The sequence below is a fragment of the Mesoplodon mirus genome (assembly GCF_964341445.2).
Source record: "Mesoplodon mirus genome assembly, chromosome: 16".
NCBI classification, from domain to species: domain Eukaryota; kingdom Metazoa; phylum Chordata; class Mammalia; order Artiodactyla; family Ziphiidae; genus Mesoplodon; species Mesoplodon mirus.
This window is the reverse complement of record NC_138992.1, coordinates 62,442,658-62,463,931: the sequence shown is the minus strand read 5'-3', so window position 1 is coordinate 62,463,931 and position 21,274 is coordinate 62,442,658. Positions and strand designations below refer to the sequence as shown.

The window sequence follows — 21,274 nt, the reverse complement described above, 5'->3', positions numbered from 1 at the left end:
GGATGAGTCTAGTATTTTCATAAAAATACACCAAGTGAATCTACCACTTCCTATTTATTCTTAAAGACAAGGTCTGGGTCTAACACGTGTAAAGTGGCGATAATTATAATAATCTTCCCCACTCAACTCATCACACAGGACCGTTGGAGGTTCAGATGAAATGATCATCTCTGGCCCTTCCTTGAATAACTACTCCCTCCTCCCAACGCAAAAAATAAAAATCCTCTAAGAACTGTAGCATTGCTTGCAAATATGACCAAATCACAAGGCAACAGGAGCTAGCTCTATATCTGTATCTCATTAATAAACAGAGTAGTTATGGGTAACTTCCTAAATCGATTTTCTAGACGGGCTCTGATGGCAAGAGTGTCCTTGCAGAATTACTACAGGGGACCTGAGAACCTCCAGATGGCCCACAGGCAAAAGAAATAGTGGCTGTGTTGTGGGCACCCCTAACATGTTGACACACTTGCAGAGACCAGTTTATAGGCCTCTTTGGATTCCCTCCAACAGGGTTAAGTCTCCAGAGATACCCCTTCCACCGGCTGCTTTCTTTTTTCTTCCTTTTTTTTTTTTTTTTTTTTTTGCGGTACGCGGGCCTCTCACTGTTGTGGCCTCTCCCGTTGCGGAGCACAGGCTCCGGATGTGCAGGCTCAGCGGCCATGGCTCACGGGCCCAGGCGCTCCGCGGCATGTGGGATCTTCCCGGACCGGGGCACGAACCTGTGTCCCCTGCATCGGCAGGCGGACTCTCAACCACTGCGCCACCAGGGAAGCCCAACCGGCTGCTTTCTTGATGGTTTCGGAGGAAGAAGTTCCACCTCCAGGGAAGTAAATTTTGCTGAGCACCATGGCCGTCTTTAGGAGGCGGACCACGTAGCCAGGAGGGAATCGTGATTTTGGGGGTGGGAGTAGGGGCGTCATCAAAGCGGGGCTGTGACGTCGGAGGGGGACGGGGCCTGGCACCACGTGGTGCCCAGGGCAGGAGTTCTGGAGAAGACTCCGGGGTGGGGCGCACCTCGAGGAAAGGGAGATGGAGCGGGTAGGAAATTCACTGCCATCCCTCCCGCAGGACCTCCACCCGCACCACCACCCTTTGGGGACCCGGTAGATTCCTGCGGCCTCTCTGAGGACGTCCTGCTCGTCCCCAAACTGTAAGCAGCTTCGCCCTGCACCACCTGATGTTTGCTCTCCTTCCTTCCCTGCCTCGCTCCCATTTCCCTCCACTTTCTCTCTCCTGTGATCGCAGTTCCCCAATAAGGTGTTAGCACGGACGCTTTTGCTTCAGGCTCTGTCCCCTAGGGAATCCAGGATGAGACAGAGTGTTTTGTTATTTTAGAATGTGAAGTCTTCAAGAAGGCGTGTAACCACGGCCTTTGTATTCATGACCACTGACCTAAACCACTCGAGCTTGAAAAGGCAGAAAGCAACCTCGGGGTTTAATGTATGCAGGCTAAGGGTTTGCTGCAACTTGTAAATTGGTCACTAGATGGCGCGCTAACCACATCCTTTCATGATGGCCCCTTGTATGGAGCTCAAAAACTCTTTCAATTCAGTTATTTTTCTGATTGAATCCTGTGGTAAGAGCTTGAGCTGCAGAGTTCTCAAAATAGCAGAAACAGTGGTTATGTAAGCAAATAATATAGTGGAAACGTGGAAACGTCTATCGACAGATGTATTTACTGCCCTTGAAGGTGGGTTTCAAATGACTCATACTTGATGAAATTCACCTGACACATTTTAGTGTGAATAATTTAGTGACATTTATTACATTGACAGTGTTGTGCAACCACCATCCAGTTCCAAAACATTTCCATCATTACATACTAAAACCCCTTTTAAGCAGTCTCTCTCCGTTTCCCCTCATCCCAGCCCCTGGCAACAACCCAATCTGCATTTTTGTCCTGATAGATTGATTTATCTATTCAGAACATTTCATATAAATTGAATCATACAATATGTGATCCTTTGTGCCTGGTCTCTTTCACTTAGCATAATGTTTTCAGGGTTCATCCACACTGTGGCATTTATTCATTTTTATGACTTAATAATATTCTATTGTATGGTGATACCACAGTTTATTTATTCAGGACATTTGGGCTGTTTCCATTTATAGACTATCGTGAATTGTGCTGCTATAAACATTCGTATGCATATACTTGGTGAGGAACTGTTTTCAATCCTAGGAGTGGAATTGGTTGGTCACATGGCAACTCTATGTTTAACTTTTAGAAGAACTCCCAAACTGTTTTCCACATCAGCTGAACCATTTAACATTTCCACCAACAATGTAGGAGGGTTACAATTTCTCCATATCCTCACCAATACTTGTTATCATCCTTTTTTTATTATTAGCATAACCATCCTAGTGGGTGTAAAGTAGTACCTCATTGTGGTTTTGACTTAAATTTCACTAATGACTAATGATAATAAGCATTTTTCATGTGTTTGTTGACCATGAGTATATCTTCTTTGGAGAAATATCTATTTAAATCCTTTGCTCATTTAAAAAAAATTTGGATTGTTTGCCCTTTTGTTATTGGGTTATAAGAATCCTTTATATACTCTGGTTCCTAGATCCTTATCAGAATACAATTTGCAAATGTTTTCTCTCACTCTGTAGGTTATCTTTCCATTTTCTTGGCAATATTCTTGGATGCACAAAAGTTTTTAATTTTGTTGAAGTCAAATATCTCTATTTTTTATTGTTGCTCCTGCTTTTGGTATTACATCCACTGCCAAATCCAATGTCTTGAATATTTACCCCTACATCTTCTTCTAATAGTTTCATGGTTTTAGCTGTTATATTTAAGTCATTTATGCATTTTGAATTAATTTTTGGTGTGAGACAGAGGTCCAGCTTCATTCTTTGGCCTGTGGATACCCCGTTGTCCCAATACCATTTTTTGAAGAGACCATTATTCTCCATTGGATGGTCTTGGCACTCTTTTGAAAATCAATTGGCCATAGAGTATGGATTTATTTCTGGATTCTCAACTCTAGTCCATTGGTCTTGAAGTCTATCTGTATGCTAGTACCACATTGTTTTGATTGGTATAGCATTGTAGTAAGTTTTGAAATTGGGAAATGTGAGTCCTCCCGATTCCTTCTTTTGTGAGATTGTTTTGACTAGTTGGGGTTCCTTGCAATTTCATACAAATTTGAGGATTAGCTTTTCCATTTCTGCGTAAAAAGCCATTGGAATTTTGATAGAGATTGTGCTGAGTTTGTAGATAACTTCGTGTATTACTGACATCCTAACAATATTTAGTCTTTCAATCCATGAACACAGGATGCCTTTCCATTTATTTGGTTGTTCAAGTTCTTTAAGCCATGTTTTATGGTTTTCAGTGTACAAGTCTTTCACCTTCTTGGTTGAATTTATTCCTAGTTGTTTTATACTTTTGGATGCTATTGTAAATGGAATTTTCTTAATATTCTTTTCAGATTGACCATTGCTAGTATATTGAAACAGCTGACTTGTGTGTGCAGATCTTGTACCTTGCAACTTTGCTGAATTCATTTATTAGCTCTTGTAGCTTTTTGTGGATTCTTTCGTGTGTATAGGATCGTGTCATCTGAGAAAGGAGACAGTTTTAATTCTTCCTTTTAAATTTGGATGCCTTTTATTTATTTTTCTTATCTAATTGCTCTGCATAGAAATTCCAATGCAATATTGAATAGCAGAGGTGAAAGTGGGCATCTGTGCCTTGTTCCTGATCTTAGGGGTACAGCTTTCAGTCTTTCACCATTGAGTTTGATGTTACCTGTGGGTTCTTCATAAATGCCCTTTATGATATTGAGGAAGTTCCTTCTTTTTCTAGTTTTCTGAATGTTTTCATCATGAAAGGGTGTTGAGTTTTGTCAGTGGCTTTTTCTGTGTCATCTGAGATGGTCATGTAGGGTTTTTCCCTTCATTCCACAATGTGATATATTACATTGATTGATTTGCTTATGTTAAAACCACCCTTGCAGTCCTGGGCATATATTTTAATAGCTTTAAAAAAAATGAAGACATATATAAAGTGTTGCAAGAATATAGAAGATGTAGAATTAATTCTGCAGATCAGGGAGGATGGTATAGTGAAAAGGATGAGTGGAAAGAAGGAAGAGGAAGACAAACCAACCAGTAAAAAACAGATAAGAAATGACCTTAAATGATACAGGAATGAAAGCCAAATCTTCAAGCGGAGACTTTCTTTAATCCCAGATACTTGAGAAGCCATATCCAATTTCCAAAGATCCAGATTCACTTTCCTTATTTATAAAATGAATAGATTATTTTGGTTTTGATTATCATTATTGCAATTATAATTTCTTATCTACTCATATCATAAGGCTTTCCTATGTAGTTACACAATTTGGGGGCCATAATTTTTAATTGTTGTAGAAGAGCCCATGGTTAGGTGATCACAGTAGGCATTTAGATTAGTCTTTATTTTTCATTATTTTTAGCATACTATGATGAAGACAAAGTAGATTATCTATGAGACACCTTCTAGCTCTAAAATGCTGTGACTTCGCGATTCTATGAAATGGATACCACAGGTCCTACCCACAATTCCTAATCCCTAATCCTAGATGGTTAGAAAACCTCTCTACCAGATAACTTCCTTAGGTCTACCCTAATTCTCACATGTCTCAGTTCAGACATATTATCCCTTGTCCTGTCCTTGTGAAAATGGATAATAGTGAATCACCTGTTGCTGGTGGAAAGTTGTCTGTTCCTCAACTCACTTACACAATTCTCTATTACACGTATGTAATCTGATTGGCTAATCTAGACAGAGTAGGGGGGTGCCTCCACTGCTGGACTCTCCAAGAGGATGTAATTCTGTGAGCTAAATATCCCACCTGAGGATAGATCTACCTCTTTTAGCTCAGCACACAGACATCAGGCATTTTTCAAATCACCTTCATTAGGAGATAAATAGGAAAACATAACCAAAAAGAAACAGATGTCTTTCTAGATGACAACTGGCTTTCCCCGATGACGCTGGTTAACACTGCCCGCTAAGCAGACAGACCCCAGCTCCTTTCCCCACATGCAGGCTGTTTTAAGCACTCAGAACCAGGTATAACTCTGTGACGTATCCATTGTCCCAAGTTCACACCCAAGGCTAAGGTGGCCTGGTTGGTGGGCACCATTTTCCCACCAGCTTCCTTTCTACCTGGCAGACATCCTTGGGGAGGCAATGCGATGGGGCTGGTTAAGGGTTTAGATTCTGAGCTAAAGAGAACCAAATTTAAACTCTGAGTCTATCACCTATCCCCCGTGTGGCCCTCGGCAAGTCACTTAAGCTCTGTGGCCCTCAGTGTTCCTGCCTGTAAATGAAGAATATCAGAGACTTCCTAATGGTCTAAGGAGAGATTTAAATGAGATACTATCTGTAAAGTACATAGCATGAGACTTAGCATGTTGACAATGTTAGTGTCTCTTCCTATTTTAAAGTTTTTGTCCTATATTATACTCATACAATGAGTTTCCTTTCTGTCTGAGGGATCCCGAGAACCATCAGATTCTGTGCAGAGCTGATGCACTGCACGTGTGGCAGGAACTAGTGTCACTTGTCAAGCCATGTCCTGGTTGTCTGTGATTAAGCCAGTGTCCTGGTTGCCTGTGATGATTATGTATCTCAGGTGGCTCTAAAGAATGGACTTTCCCAAATCACCATTATTTCACAACAGAAAAATAATTTAAACCAAAGAGTAGCAGTAACTGTTCTCTTTTAGGACTAATTCATTAAATAGTTACTGAGCACTTGCTTTGTTCCAGGGTTATGATTTCATAAAAACACAAAATGAAAAACCATGATCCCTGATCTGAAGACATTTACAATTTAAGGACAGGAGAAAGTCAAGCTCATGCAAAACCAGGGCAGGGTCATTGTTTCCAAGATTTGTGTTTCTGAACGGAGGAGTCCTTGTCTCTCTTTCAGCTTTTAGTTGTTAGAGTACCCCCCTTCGAATCAGAACCCCTAGAACAAGACTAAATTGAATAAAAATCTTGTTAGGCAAATGGATGGTAGAGTTTCTAAATGAACGGAAGAGTTTCTAAATTCTGTACTCTTTTAAACTTACCCTTTTAAATTTTAGTGATAAATGGTGACTCATGATGTACTGTTCACTGTCTGGCCCCAGTTAGAAACTTTGTAGTCATCATTCATTTCTCCCTGTCTTTCGACCCACACCCAGTTCACAAGCCAGTCAATGCAATTCTAGCAGCAAAATGTCTCTTGAATCCACCCCTTGTGTTCCCACTGCCACCCTCAGCCTAAGGGCTCAGCTCCTCTTGCCTTGTCTATGCAGTTCACGTGTCCTTCAGCCCATCCTGCACGCGGCAAGCCAGGGAGCATTCCAAGAGCCCCGGCTCAGGTGAATCACATCTCATCTCCAGATGTGAAACAACCTCACAGGTGTAAAATGCTAAAGCACCAATCAAGAGTTTGAGAAATCACAAAGGTGAAAAGTACTAAAGGAAAGCAATGGGAAAATATCCAACCTAAAGAGGGGGAAAATTCACCAGATTCTTGGAACAATAGACCAGATTTCAACATTTCCTAGGCCTCTAGGAGTTTAAAGAAAGCCATCTTTTTTTTTTCCTGAAGTTTCTTTTATTTAGATCAGTGTTTTTCCACTATAATTGTTAGTCTGAGGTAAATCAAATATAATTTTCAAATGCTTGTTCAAAGGTCTGACCAATCTCCTTGTCTTATCATTTTTTAAAACTAATGAAAATATGCCTTTCGAAGGAAATAGCTTTAAATACCACAATTGCTGCACTTATTTGATTTTTATACCACACTGAAGAAGCCTTTAGTACCTTTGTAAGACTGAGCATTTATAATGGAAATGAAGAGTCTGCAGTGAAGTTTATACTTGACAATAAAGTCACATGGAAAAAGCACAGTTGTTCTGTAGAAGAAGTCAGAAGACACCTGAGGGGTTTGAGCTCATCTAAAACATTTAAGGTGGACTTTGTCCTTCTGCTCAGGGGTTCAGCCTCCCTGTTTGTAATGTACCAATGAACTGCATCACTGATGCCATTCAGAAGACCCGTAAGAAATAGAGCATTTTAGAAATGACAGAGACTGGAGGCTTCAGCTAGCCCAGGCCCCTCGGTTTCGATGAGAAGCCAAAGTTGGAAAAGGGAGCGATTGCCCCAGGCCACCCAACTAGTCAGTTTCTCAGATGGCCCCAATTGTCACCCTAGGCAGACTCCCCAGTGCTTGGCTGATGCATATCGAAAGCAGCTGCAGAAAATAGCTGTCATGGTGCCAAATTCTTATCTGCTGGTGTCCTTCAGATCAGGAGGGCTGAATGCCAACGGGAACCTCAGAGTCTGTGAATTCTAATCCTGGACAGTTCTGGTCACAGGGTCTTAAATTTCCCTCCAGAGCAGAGGTTCTGGGTCAGATCAGAGGGGAGTTGGAAAGCATAAGTGCATCCTGTGGGTGCATCTGAATCTGTGCAGATTGTTGGTGCTGTTTATAACCTCAGTATGTTATAATGGCCATATAATCCATCTATGCATTGTTCTATCTGGCTGACCTGACCCTACAGATATATTTTAACAATCTATTCTCACATCCCAAAATGACCTAGAGGTGTTGCTTGTCGTGCAAATCAATACCTTGAAGATTTCAGAATTCTAAAAGGCCAATCCCTTTAGAGGAGCGCTGAAACAGAATCACAGTTAAAGGCTTAGAACTGTCAGATTTAAAGAAAAATAAGGGGCTCCGAATGGTCAGGGACCCTTTGCACTTTCTCCTACGTGCTAAGAAGATGACTTTTCCCAAATGGTCATCTCAAAGTGGAGATGACGGTGATGCTGACACTGATACTGAATAGATGAACATTTGTTGATGACCTACGATGCCAGGCACTAAGTGTTTGACATTCACTGTTGCTTGGAACCTTCACAAACAACCCCATCAGGTAGGTTCTATTATATCTTCATTCTACAAGTGAGGAAACTGAGATTCAGTGATTTTAAGTCACTGGTAAGAGTCCATGCTCTTCACCGCCATACTAGGCCTTAACTTCAGTCACTAGACCAGTATTGGAAGGCCTCCATGACTTACAGTTCTTTCTGGGAAGCCCTTCCCCTGCCTTGTCCCCTGGCCTCACCTGTCAGCTCTTTGGGAAGCCCTCCATGGAGATCCAAGGTTGGGTGTTGTACCCTTCCTCCTGGAGGACCATATCCCCTCATAGCACACAGCACCCCATGCTTCAAGGATCAGTCCATTCGTCCACTTCTCTGTTCCTTTGTGGCTCTTTGAGGTGAGGCAACTATGTCATTCATTTCATTCATCCAATGCTGTCCTGGCTCATAGCTGATGATCCATAAGTGTTTCTTGAATAACTGGCTAATGTGAAAATTGACAATATGTTTCAGTTATCTATCACTGAGTCATAAACCACCCCCAATTTTGTAGCTTAAAGCAACTCTGTTATTATTATCTCCCACAATTCTGTGGATCAGGAATTAGGACAGGGCCCAGTAGAGATGGCTCACCTCTGCCATCTGTCCTCCATGGCCCCTTCATTTTCCATAAGATGCTCCACAGTTGGCCCTGCTGGGATCATCCATCTCACTGATCTTGCTGTCAGCTGGGTCCTCCATTCTCGGGTGTAGACTCAGGGTTTCTGTCTCTCTTGTGTGGCCTCTCCATGTGGTCCCATCAGAAATGTGGTTGGAATTCTCACGTGGAAGCTCAAGGATCTCAAATAAGTACAAGCAGAAATGGCTGGTCCTTAAGACTCAGGCCTGGAACTGTCAGAGAGTCACTTCCACCATCTTCTATTGGTTAGAGCAGGTCACTGGGCCAGCCCTACACAAGGGCATGGGCAATGGGGCGCCTGGTTCATCAGGGACCATCTTTGGTGATTAGATACCCCATCATCTAGTAGAATCAAACCCATCCCAGCCCAAGTCTCCAAAGAAATGGTGTTAGTCAGAGGAGGACCAAGGCAGAGAAGGTGGATAGCTTGGCCTATTCCATCACAACTATTTGAGGGAAAGCCTATAATTAAAGCCCATAAAAGTTAGGGATTGCCAGAGAGCTCTGTGCATGTGAACAGCCAGCAGAACAGGGCCTGGTGAGAAACACCTAAGATGTTCTGTTTAGAACATAACATATAACCTATATCCAGCAAGGCAGAGGTCTGAGATAGCGTTAGAACTATGGTCTTTCCACCCCTTACAGTTCCCTCCTTTTCTCTGTGTACATTCGGTTTACCCATCTTGTCCCCTCAGGCTCCTGAAGCCTTGGCTTCCACCCCTTCAAGTACTGCCCTATGCAATTTTGATGCTCCTTAATTGGATTTAGCCTGAGGAGTTTCTGCTGTTACTTTTGCACAGATGATAACTCCCTCCCACTGCCTGGCTCTTGGAACAGTTTCTTTAAGGATCATCCAAGTCTCTTAGACTCATGTCACTGAGCTTTTTATTTTATGGGATCCTTTCTTTGCATTTGAAGATGATTGCTTCCAAGGCATTTGAGGATTCTCTGGGGTTTTGTTGTTGTTTGTTTTTATTTCTTTTCTACTCAAATTATGCATGTCAAGCCATTTAGTTACTTTAGTAATGTGCCCAGTATAAGTTAATCAATATTATCATGAATAAACATATTTTTCCTTACTTGGCAAGCCTACAGATAAAAAACTCTTTATTGAGGAATAGTGAAAATGATTCCTATGTTTCCTTAAATAAATTTCTTCATTAGTATGATATAATGACTATGATTCTAATAAAGCCCTCGGAGAATATTAATATATGGACAAAAGAAATGGGATTTTGCAGTCCTGAACTTTGGGCATCACTTTCCCTTTCATCTGAAAATCAGGTCCAGCCCTGAAGCTACAAAGGCTCAAAATTAAGAGCCTGTTGGAGACAGGAGAGATGGGTGTGAGGCAGAAAGAGCAGGAAGCCATACAGTGATTCTAAGAGCAGCCTTTATGGAACGAGTGCACACGTTGATCCTGCTGATTTTCCTGCTAGACTACAGTGGCATTGCACGGAGAAAGCCCTTCCCATCTAAGCTGTCATCCCAACCTTTCTAGAGAATCTTTCTGATCAAGTGTTTGCTCCTATATCCAATCTAGACTTGATCTATAGGCTCCTGACCTACTGAGATGGCCACAAAATCAAGAAAACATGAATCTTACCAATGAAAAGGGCCTTAGGAATGATCTAGGCCCGTGGTTCTCAAACTTTTTTTTGCCTCTGATTTTCTTTTTACACTTTTAAAAGATTTTAAAGACCCTGAAAGGCTTTTGTTTATGTGGCTTCTATCTGTTGATATTTACTGGATTAGAAGTCAAAACTGAGAGAAAACATTTGCTAATTCATAATGAACTAATTACATGTGAAAGCAAATAACATATTTTCAATAAAAAGAACTATGTTTTTCAAAACATTTTAATAGGAAAAGTGGCAAAGTTTTATATTTATGCACATCTCTTTAATATCTGACTTTGTAGAATGTAGCTGGATTTTCATTTCTGTTTTCTACATCAATCTGTTGTGATATGTTATTTTGATCGACATATGTGAAGAAAATCCAGCCTCACACGGATATGTAGTTGTAAAGAGAAGAAGTATTTTAATGACTGCTTCAGGTAATTGTGGATATTTTTTGATACTACACCAAGACTCCACAAGTATAGTTTCTGAAATGTTGGCTGCAATGTGAAATCTGAAATCATATCAACGAACTTTATGTGTTGTTACATTAAAAACCATTGGTCTATCTTACGCTCCTAAATGAATTTGGTTTTTTTGTCCCGTGGATAATTTTTGATATTGAGCATTATGAACTTTATTTTTTTAAGAGAAAACCAAATGTAAGTTTCTACTTAGTGGCAACAAAAAGAAAGGTCAGTGCAGGAAAATTAGAGGTGGCATAAAAGAGCAAGGTGATAAAAGTGGTAATGGGGAATGATGGGAGAAATTTGCAGGAGAACTAAGGACATCTGAACTACTGTTAGAGGAAAGGAAAGAAATCAAGACTTCATATTTTTTTTTATAAATTAGCATTTATGGAACATTGCCCAGGTGCTTAATAGAATTATCTCATTTAATCCATTTTCAGTACTGTCTGTGATGTAGGATGTATTATTCTTGTCTCACAGGGAAAAGGGAAAGTGCGTGAGGATGCAGAGCTGTGAAATGGTGGGACTAGACTGAAACCAGCTACATCTGACACAGCTGAGCACAATCTTTTAAGAAATATGAGTTTTAAAAATCCCAAAAATAATATATAAAATTTTTAACAAACAAAGAAAAGTAAAAGATAAAACCTCTTGCTCTTTGCTCCCCACTCCTCCTCATTTCTACTGATGAGAGTAATAGTCAATACAAATACCATATTTTCACCAAACTGAAAGCCCCTGCTCTTAACTGTTCCACAAGCTTCTTTACCACAAGCAATGAAGGACCCCAAAGTTGATCCATAACCCATATTGGCGATAGCAGAGCCACAAGGGCTGAGAAAATTCAAGGCACTAGTACTTTAGTGCTAATTATGTTTACACCATTACATGTAGATTTCAGGTTCTGACTACTTCCTAGACCTTCTTAGAGTCATGGATTCCAAGGAATTTTCTGGATCATTTTTCATTGTTGTGGGAGAGAGAAGAAAAGAGAATACAAAGGGCAAAACAGCATAGAAAAGGAGATGAATGGTGAGTGCAAAGATGCAAGCACGCTGACAGTCCTCAGGTGGATAAACAGAAGTGCCCAGGAAAAAGAGAGTGGCCAGGTGACCAGTTACAAAGGCGACCAATCCTCACCTCCTAGTGAATTCTACCGGAAGTTAGATGCTGGGCAGTGAGAAGTCAATTATGAACTTACCTGTTTTTTGCCCTTCCAGACATTACTAAAATGAATTTCTTGGTTATCATTTTAACTTACTTCAAAAGTATCAGCCAAACTACCTACCTATTATCTATTAAAATAGGATGTGTTCCATTTAGTTCTTTTTATAGAGGAGGGGGATGTCTTTCTTATTTATTTTTGACTTATGAAGCTTTTATTACCAGGGGAAAAGCTGTGTCTGTAAAAAAAAAAAAAAATCTCCTTTGTAAAGTAATGGTCATTGTCACTGTCTGCTGAAGGAGCCATCAGACTATTAAAATAAAGTTGTAACTTGAAGCTCAGTGCAAAAGACTATGCCCCAAATCAATTTTACATCCACAACCAAGAGAAACGCCTAAATGTTTCAAAATTACAGTGCCGAAAGCATTTCTTTTAAAATATTCATCTTAGGAAGAGCCTGTGAAAGGGGATTTTTGTTCTCTTTGATTGAGTCAGTCTCACTAATAATAATGCTTTGGTCCCTCAAAAAGCCCCCAAAGAGTATTTTTCAATTTACTCATTTGATTTGTTTATTCAGTACTTTTTACATTTCTTAAACTTTTTTTTTCCTTCAACTTTTCTCTCACAGCAGTATAATCAAATTGAAATAACCCAAAGGACAAACTTACTTCTCTCTCTTTTTTTAATTCGCTGATTACCCCAGCCCCCAACTCCTATTTCTCCAACCCAAATCGCTAAAGGAAAATGATGAAGGGAAAAAATAAGGACAGTTTTGGGAGGCCTTTCTACCACTTAGAGCTCAGGATAGTCACAGTAGATCAAGAAAGGACTGCTTCAGGGTGCTTCAGGACTCTCCCAACAGCAACCCTCGCCCAGAAGCTTGAGCAATTTGAACTGATTCATTGGGACTTACTAGAAACTGGACCCTTTCTTCCTTTTTTTCATAACATAATTCTTTTTTTTTTTTTTTTTCTTTTTGCGGTATGCGGGCCTCTCACTGTTGTGGCCTCTCCCGTTGCGGAGCACAGGCTCCGGACGCGCAGGCCCAGCGGCCATGGCTCACGGGCCCAGCCGCTCCGCGGCATATGGGATCCTCCCAGACCGGGGCACGAACCCGCATCCCCTGCATCGGCAGGCGGACTCTCAACCACTGCGCCACCAGGGAGGCCCTCATAACATAATTCTTGACATTGGACTTTTTACAGAAACCATGGAGCAAAAAATTCTCGAGAAAGTTTTTTTTTCTTCTCTATAAATTGTCAGATTATCAGATGCAATAAAAAATGAGTTTGCAGAGAACAACATTCTGGGTATGTGAGTCAGTGAAAGCACCCCCTTATTTGGGGTGGGAGCAGAGTAGGGGCAGAAAATCTGTGGGTTTGCCCCTGAGTGTCCTGAAAGAATATAAGTATAGTAACAAAATAGTTTTTATTTATGAAAATGTGCCCTAATATTTCCTTGTTCATTCAAATGCTTTTTCTTACCTGTATTCACCACAAATATAGTCTTTTTTTCTTTTCTTTTCTTTCTGTTTCTGTTTCTGCTCTGGTGGGGCACTTCTCTCTCACTATTTTAATCCAGGCATTTCAAAACAGGACCTAGTCTTAAAGACTGGATTCCTGAAATGTCCCACCTGTTTAAAGTGTCCCCATTTGCCGAAGCCTCCCCTCCCTTTTCCTTTAGTTAGCAGTCAGCCTTTACGGGCATTGCTCACTGCCTCAGAAGGGTTGCTTAAATATTATCACATTTATTCCTGACGGCAATCTTCCAAGGTGGCCACTGTTATTACCCCATTTTGTAGACAGGGAAACTGAGGTGGAGTGGGGTTGCACAAGGTCACTAGTCTGGGGGGTGGCAGAGCTTGGATTCCAAGCTTGGTTCTGCAGACCTTCAGGTTCACCCTAACAAGATACAACAATGCCTCCTTTCCTCGAAAAGGACCTCATTTCCTGGAAGCTTTGGAAAAGATCTCGACTCAGAGCTGGCTTCAAGCAGACACCCCAACCCCAAGAAGCTTGGCTTCCAGTGCTTACAAAAGGCCTAAATGCCTTTAACCACCGTGATGAGGTTTTCTGTCACTAGTTACTCCCAAGTTCTCCTTTAACCTGAGAGCCCTGCTGAAACCCCCTGCTGACTTCTGCCACTGAAGACTGGATCCCCACCGGGTATGAACAAAAGCCCAAGAAAATGGTGCCAGAAAGCAGTTCTCCGGAGCTTGGGTTCGGTTTAGTTCAACACAGGAAACCATGTTCCCTCACTTCACTCTCACCTCCTAAACTACAGCTGTATTTTCTCTGTCTGGGCAAGAAAACTGCCTTTCAATTTCATAAAATAATGGACACACCCCAAATCAGGCAGTTGTTTAGGTAGTTCTATCCTTCACACTTTTCTAAATTTTCTAAAGCTTCTACAAAGAGAATGCTCCTTTAAAAAAGACCTGTGTTTAAAAAACCATGTGATGGGTCTCCCAAGTTATTACTTCCTGTGAAAACTGCAGGTAGTTACGTCAAAAAGTCTATATAAACAATATTTGAAAAAAAGAAAAGCTCTACTGAAGTACAAATTGGCGCCTCGTATTGTGGCTTTATTCTGCTAGTTAGACCTGAGACCCATCCTCCACTCCGGGTATGTGGGCTGTAGGGGGTTCTTGAACTACTTGCAGTTGTTAGCACTGGAGTGTGTTTTAGGCTGGAGAAATCGTCGTGTATGTGTGTGTGTAAAAGAAAAAAGTGCACATATATTACTTTGAAGAGTGTATACCTTTCAACGTGGCTCAGGCCCCAAAAGATTCTTAGGGCCTAACAAGCCTCCAGTTCCTGCCTTCCAGTAACCCTTGCCTTGAGAAGATGAATCATAGAAAGAGAGTTACGCTTGAAGCTGCGGTGACCCAAATGTGATCAACCCCCTCGGCCGACAATGACCTAATCCCCGTCCAGAGCCAAGAGGGCACCTTTCAATTAATTCCCAGACCAAACTCAGTCAAGGGCAACAAAGACCACATTCTGACGCCCCAGGGGCACTCGGTTTTCACAACGCGTTTTATTATTCATACAAAAATAAATTTATTTACATTTGCTAATTACTGCGGTAGTGCGGCCTGGCGCAGCGGCGCGTTCCCCCGGAGCAGGGTCACTAGGTACGGAACGGCCTCGGCGGCCCGCCCCGCCGGAGGAAGAGCGTGGACGCCGAGAGGCAGTGTTGGAGGCGGGGGCCACCCCGAGCGGGAAGGCCAGCTGGGGACAGTCAGGGGTGGGGGGAGGGGAGCTGCAAGTAGGTGTGGGAGGAGGGAGCAGACGGAGGCGCCGAAGGAGACCCGAGCTGGCTTCAGTGGGGAGACCCGGATGGGAGGCTCAAGCCTAGAAGGGGAGGGCGGAGACGGAAGCCAGGTTACGGAGAGATGGGCGCCTGGGGGGAGTGAGAGGCGTGACCGCACCTGAAAGCCGAACCGCCAGGGCCGCTCCTGGCCAACCCAGCTGAGTTGGTCTCAGAAAGCGCGCCTCCACCTCTCCCCGAGCGGAGAGGGCATCGTGCGCCCGCCAGGAGGGCGCTGCCCCGTGGGATACAAACCTGGCCCAGGTGTGCCACACTCTCTTTGCAACTTAAAGACGCGCCCCAGGTAGGTGTCACGTGAAGACCTCCGTCTTCGAAGCCGATTGTCGAGAGCGCGCTCTAACAATTACCTAACCGCGAAAGGAAGGCCTGGGCTGCGCGGACTAGTGCCATCACCCACGTAGATCTGGCTCAGCCTGGAAACGAACGCCTAGGCGGCTGCGCGCTGGGCTCAGACTGCAGCGCCGGCGATAGTCTACACGGCTCAAGCCCGAGGTTGGAGCGGGGTCCGCGTGTAAAGTGTCGTCGCCCAAACCCGCGGCAGCCTAGCCGACCGCATCCTGCGATGACGGCCGCGCCGCGGAACCCTGGGGCTCTGCACCCCACGCCCGCCACCTGTCGAGTTCACAGTCCCGGGGTGGGAGTCTAGGAGAATCCAATGGAACTGTCCTCCCATTCTCGGGGGTTCTCACGCTCTCTCCCTTCTCTCCCTGACCCCCAAACACACTCGCTTAACCAATAATCCCTTCAAGTGAGTTCGAGTTCGATCTAAGCGGTGGTTCCACATAATCTGTTGGCTGCGGAAACTTCTTTGGTGTCGGAGTCGGGTCGTCCCGAGACCACAAATGGCCATGTCTGTAAAATCAAAAAGAGCATCAGATACTGGAGGACAAACGACCGTTTCAAACCGAAACCGCTCTCCAAACGGAATCCTGGAATATCCCCGGCTTTGAGTAGCTCAGATTTTATCAGTATTCTGGGAATTTGCGTGTCTTCTCTCTAAACTAAGTTTTTAACTTTACTGTATTTTGATCACGTGAGACGGGAGGTGTCCGTCCATGCTGCCCTCACGTTGATTCCGCGAAATTTGCATGAATTTGGAATTTTGTCGCTTAGTTCCCTTCCCCCCAACACACACACACACACAGACACACACACAGACACACACACACACACACACACACACACACCAATCAGCCATTCGCTCCAAGTAGGAACTGGGATATGATCTTTCTCAAGCCTGGAGAATTGGCAGGTCGGAGAGGGACTTTCCAGACAAATCCCGTTTGGGGAAACCTCTGCTGTTCTTCAAGAATTGAAAAACTCAAAGGCTTTTGAAAAGAGATCGGCCTTCCCTCCTTCCTTTCAGAAAGTAAGGCTTGTTGATTCAAACCTGTCAGACGCTTAGCTGGAAAAAGCTAGGAAGGGAGATTTGCCAATCAATCTACAACGGGACGGAGGACTCAGATGGAACTTAGATTTAGCCCGGAAGCAGGACATTAGACAATAGCTGTCACTGGGCAAAGCACCACGTACTATGATCAGAATGATGCAAACACAGAAGGGTGGATGGTTCTCCTCCAGGAAAATGGCTGGCCCCTCCGGTGATCTGGGGGAAACTAAACTGGCCTCCTCACCACCGGAGGAGGTGGTGAATTCAGAAATCTGGGCTGTTTCTGGCTACTTGAGTAAAACCCCCCTACCCCCGGTTTTCCCCAGCGGCCAGACTCTGCCCGGCACCCGGGAGCGCACCGGGCATCTCTCGGCCGCCCGCCCCGGGCCTCGCGCGCCGCGCTCCTACCAGGTTCACCGGGTGCACGTAGCCGTTCTCGTAGCGGTCCTCCTGCAGCAGCTGCCGCAGGTGCGCGATGTAACTGGAAGCGAGCCGGAGCGTGTCCAGCTTGGAAAGCTTGGTGTCGGGGGGCACCCAGGGCAGGCTGGTCTTGAGCCTGGAGAAGGCTTTGCTCAGCACGCGCATCCGGGCGCGCTCGCGGGCGTTGGCCGCGTTCCTCTGCGACTGCTTGCACTCGGCCGCCGAGCCCTTGGGCGGGAGGGGCTTCTTGCCACCGCCGCCCCCCGCCACCCCGGGCCGCTTCCTCTTGCAGCCTCCGGCGCCGCCGGCCGCGCCCAGCGCACAGCGCTCCTCCTCGACGTCGGGGTCTTCCTCCTCCGCGGACGAGTTGTCACTGGGCGAGATGTAGTTGCGCTCGGCGCCGCGGAGGGGCGGCCTCTTGGAGACGGGGACCGGGTACCCGCGCTGCAGCTCCCGCAGCTCCATCTCCTCGGCGTCGCTCCCCGAGCCGGTGGACATCGCCGTGTCCCCCACGCCCCCGCCTTCCGCCCCCAGGCCAGTCTCGCGGCCTCCGCCTTCCGCTCCCTCGCGGAGGCGGGGGCCAGGCTGAACTCCGGTGAGGACCAGAGACCCGGGTCGGGAAGCGCGGAGCCCAGAGAACGAGCCCCGCCGCTGACCCGGGAGAGCGTGGCCGAGAAGTCGGCGCCCGGGCCCAGGCTCGGCGCGCACCACGGCGCGCAGCGCCTTTTGACAGGACTATTTATCTGTACTCCTCGGAAGAAACCACCCAGGGCAAAGAAGAGGGGGTTGGAAAGGGGGGCAAGAGGTGGGGCGGGGGCGTGGAAGGGGTGGGGACCATTTTCAGAGCGCAGAGGATCTGCTGGTGGGGGCGGGGAAGGGATCCAGGCTCTCTGTTGAGCCGGGATTTGGGCCCCTGTCCCCGACGGACCCATCAAGTGCGAGGTGACTGTGCGCAGGGTGAGTGAAGGAGGGGACCTTGTTCGTACCCATGTACCCATCCCATTTCCACCCGCGACTGATCTTAGCGATGGCGAGTGTTGCCAGACACGTGGAAACCCCAGGATCGCGACCTCTGCTTCTTTCCCGAGTCTTTTCAGCAGAACAGTATTTTCCAAGTTCATCACTCATAACGTCTGACTGCCTATTCAAGGCTGGCCCGACAAAAGAGTAAAAGCAAAACAAACAAGCAGCACCAAACAGTCCGCGAGTTACCTCTCATGTCCCTCCCCTCCTTTGCTTTAACTTCGCCGTATGATTTACAGAGCGCTTTCATCTACATTGGTTCCTTTCATTTTCAGACATCTGTGACTTAAATGTTATTATCTCCACTTTGCAGAACTTGAAGCTAAGCCGCAGAGATAGATATTAAATAAAGGACCCCAAATCAACAGGCTGGTAAGTAGAATATGGACTCAAAATCCGTGAGTAGAATCCATGGCCCCTCGGTATTCCAGTCGCTACCCGCCTCCCCGCCGCACAGCACAGATGCTTATGTCTGCTATTTTTTTGCTGTCTTGAGAGTTCCACGTGTTAATTTTGTTTTTAACACCACCGTGCGTAAGATAGAGGATCCTGCCCCAGCGGTTGAGTTATAGTCTAGGGACTCGATGACTATTTTAGATGGTATGTTGAAGAGCGCGCTCCTGGATGCAGAATGTAAGTCAACACAATCGTCCAAAGTAAAAAACAAAAACAAAAAACCCCCGACAAAACGGCACCCAGAAGTATGCCCCTCAAAGGAGACAAACCATGACTGCGGTCTTATCGTTTTCTCACTCGAAGGGCCTTTGCAGTACGTGGTCTGGGGATATGTACTTCATTTTGGAAGTGGACACCAATGGCCAGCTATTGAATGCCTGCTGTGTGCCAGGCACTGAATTAGGCGCCCTGTGCCTGCCCACTGAGTAATTAAAACAAACACACAAAACTAAAACAACAACAAAATAATTCAAACCCTATGAGGTTGGGTTGGCGTTAATTACTCCGTTCTGAGGAAACTGAATCTTCACACCCGAATTAGATGTTTACTGTCCTTTCCCTACAAGCCCACAGCTTCCCAAGCTGAGCGAAGCTTAAGGAGAGACTGATGGGCAGTTAGCTGGGGACGGAGCGGCCAGAAGCCGCGGGGCCAGCCTCGCTCCGCCGGCTCCTCCAGCAGAACAAATGCGCCCGGCTCCATTCCTGAAGGGCCGCAACAGGTGGCTGGCCCGGGCTGACTTCATCACTCAGGCATCATCGTTCCACCTTCGTCTCCCAGGCCAGGCCTCCCCCGTGGGGGTGTTTCGCCAAACCCTTCCCGCTCGCCCCCGTTTGCAGAGGTTTTCTCCTGGTATATTTTGTCATTTGGTTGGGGGGCGGGGGTGGAGAGTAGGGGGAGGGGCTCCTTTGGGATCAGTTGAGTAAAAAGATCGCTCGCTCTCAGTTCTCTCTGGTCTGGGAAAACGCAGGGAATACATGACAGAGCGTAGACATCTTTCCTGAAACGCTTGAACTTGAACTTGACTCTAGGTGTGCCAGGCGAAGGAGAAAAGCAAAAAAAAAAAAAAAAAAAAAAAAAAAAGTAGAGAGAGAGAGAAGGGGGAGCAAAAAGATGTAAAGAGGAGATCTCAGGCAGCTTTTTGCATCGCCTATTGATGACTTGAAGCTATCAGCATAAATACAGAGTCTCACACATTAGAGGCAGGCATATAGGTTTTAAAAATCGGGATTGTTTATACAGGTGCAGAACAAAGTCTTTTCTTTAGAAAAGATTAATGGCAGGGAGAGCGCTAGATTTTCTCTAAACAGTCGCAAAAACTGTACCCAGACTCAATGCGAAGTGGGTCATGGCCAGTTTCTTCTCCTTGAAGGAACTGCCTGACCCCAAGGATTCTTTTTTTTTTTAATAGCTCTTTCCTTTTTCCTTCTTTTTTCTTTTTCCTTCCTTCCTTCCTTCCTTCCTTCCTTCCTCCCTCCCTCCCTCCCTCCCCTCTCTTCTTCCCTTTCTCCCTCTGATCTCTTTCAAGAAAGACAGCTATTTTCTCTCTTTTCTTTTATCTTGTTTTCATTTCCCCTTTCACTCCATTTCTTTCTAGTTACACTTTTATACTTTCACTCTTTTTTTCAAGTTGCAGACTCCTAATGGAGATTAAGAAATGTATCTTCATATAAATTTCATGTTAGTATATAACTGCAGTTTGTTTTAACAGGTTTGTAATGACATCTGACATTCGTCACCTCTTTAGACTTTCAAAATGCTTTTACTTTTCCTTCTCTCTCAGTGATTACAAAAACCCCGTGAGCTGAACAGTGCAAATATAACTATCTCTTTTGAAAAACCAGTCGTTTTAATTGTTTTGGCAAGTTCCCAAGTGAATATTGCAAATGAACATTGAAAATGAATAATGAAATCTTTACTTTTCTATTTTTTTCTCGAAGTTTTATAAAATAAACTCGTATGTTTGAAAAGTTCTATATTTACAGAAAAGTCATAAAGATAGTGGTACAGAGAGTTCTCATATATTTCTCACCCAGTTTCCCCTATAATTAATATCTTACATTAGTAAGGTATATTTGTCACAATTAATGAACCAGTATTGCTACATTATGATTAATGACATTCCACACTTTACTCCGATTTCCTTTGTTTTTACCTAATGCCCTTTTTCTGTTCCAGGATCCCATTGTAATAATCAACCTTGATAGTCTGTAATTGATGATTTGACATCTTGAAATCACGGGCCAAAACTGTTGACGTCCCTACCACCCCTGTGGTTTTACAGCACACAGAAATCATATTACTAACCTTCCAACTACTAAATAAAGAAATGGTGGGGAGTTGTCTGGTGGGGATGTCCCCTACTTAGCAGGAAGCAAACACAAATGTTGGAGTTTGTGTTGGAAGGTTAGTACTTTTGTATTTTAAAAAAGCACATTGAAAGCAATTCCTATCTGCCCATGCTTTACAACCTTTTATATTTGTAACACAAGTATACAGTTGTCTGTGGTATATATTGATGATTTTGAAATTCTTTAAGATGTTCTTTTTAAGTATGCAATGGGAGGTGGGGTTAAAGTTACAGTCTCAAACATTAATACATTTAATAATAATTAATAAATTAATAATCCTGGTTCTCCTGCATATTAGTTGTATGACCTTTGGGAATTTACTTTTTCTGAGGCTCAGATTACTGATCTATAATATGAAATATCTAACTTGTTGTGAGGAAGGGGGAGTATATGAGCAATTGCCCAGGCCACAGCCTGATGCACTGGAGAAAATCAATAAATCCTAGTTATTTTTATTACTATGAACCGCCTTGCCCAACATCA

The 21,274-nt window shown here is 44.3% G+C and overlaps 1 protein-coding gene across 2 annotated transcripts; it reads right to left on the bottom strand.

Moving 5' to 3' along the window:
• Positions 1 to 14,899: 14,899 nt before the first annotated feature.
• MSC (musculin) lies at positions 14,900 to 17,566 on the bottom strand. Of its 2 annotated transcripts, XR_014291587.1 has the most exons (3): positions 16,952 to 17,566; positions 15,388 to 16,005; positions 14,900 to 15,176 (listed from the first exon to the last, which is right to left on the bottom strand). XR_014291587.1 is itself a non-coding variant. In XM_082601164.1 (2 exons), exons 1-2 carry the CDS (start codon positions 17,459 to 17,461, stop codon positions 15,919 to 15,921), a joined length of 597 nt encoding a protein of 198 aa, XP_082457290.1. In that variant the 5' UTR covers positions 17,462 to 17,566; the 3' UTR covers positions 14,900 to 15,918. The 2 variants fall into 2 exon arrangements, 1 of the variants encoding a protein (XP_082457290.1); XM_082601164.1 differs by having other exon boundaries at positions 14,900 to 16,005.
• Between the last annotated feature and the right edge of the window lie 3,708 nt (positions 17,567 to 21,274).

Bases quoted from the DNA above. Each gene is read 5' to 3' on its own strand.
- MSC (XM_082601164.1), bottom strand. From the start codon at position 17,461: ATGTCCACCGGCTCGGGGAGCGACGCCGAGGAGATGGAGCTGCGGGAG. The intron at 16,006-16,951 runs GTAGGAGCGCGG...TTGATTTTACAG, and splicing joins ACGTGCACCCGGTGAACCTG to ACATGGCCATTTGTGGTCTC.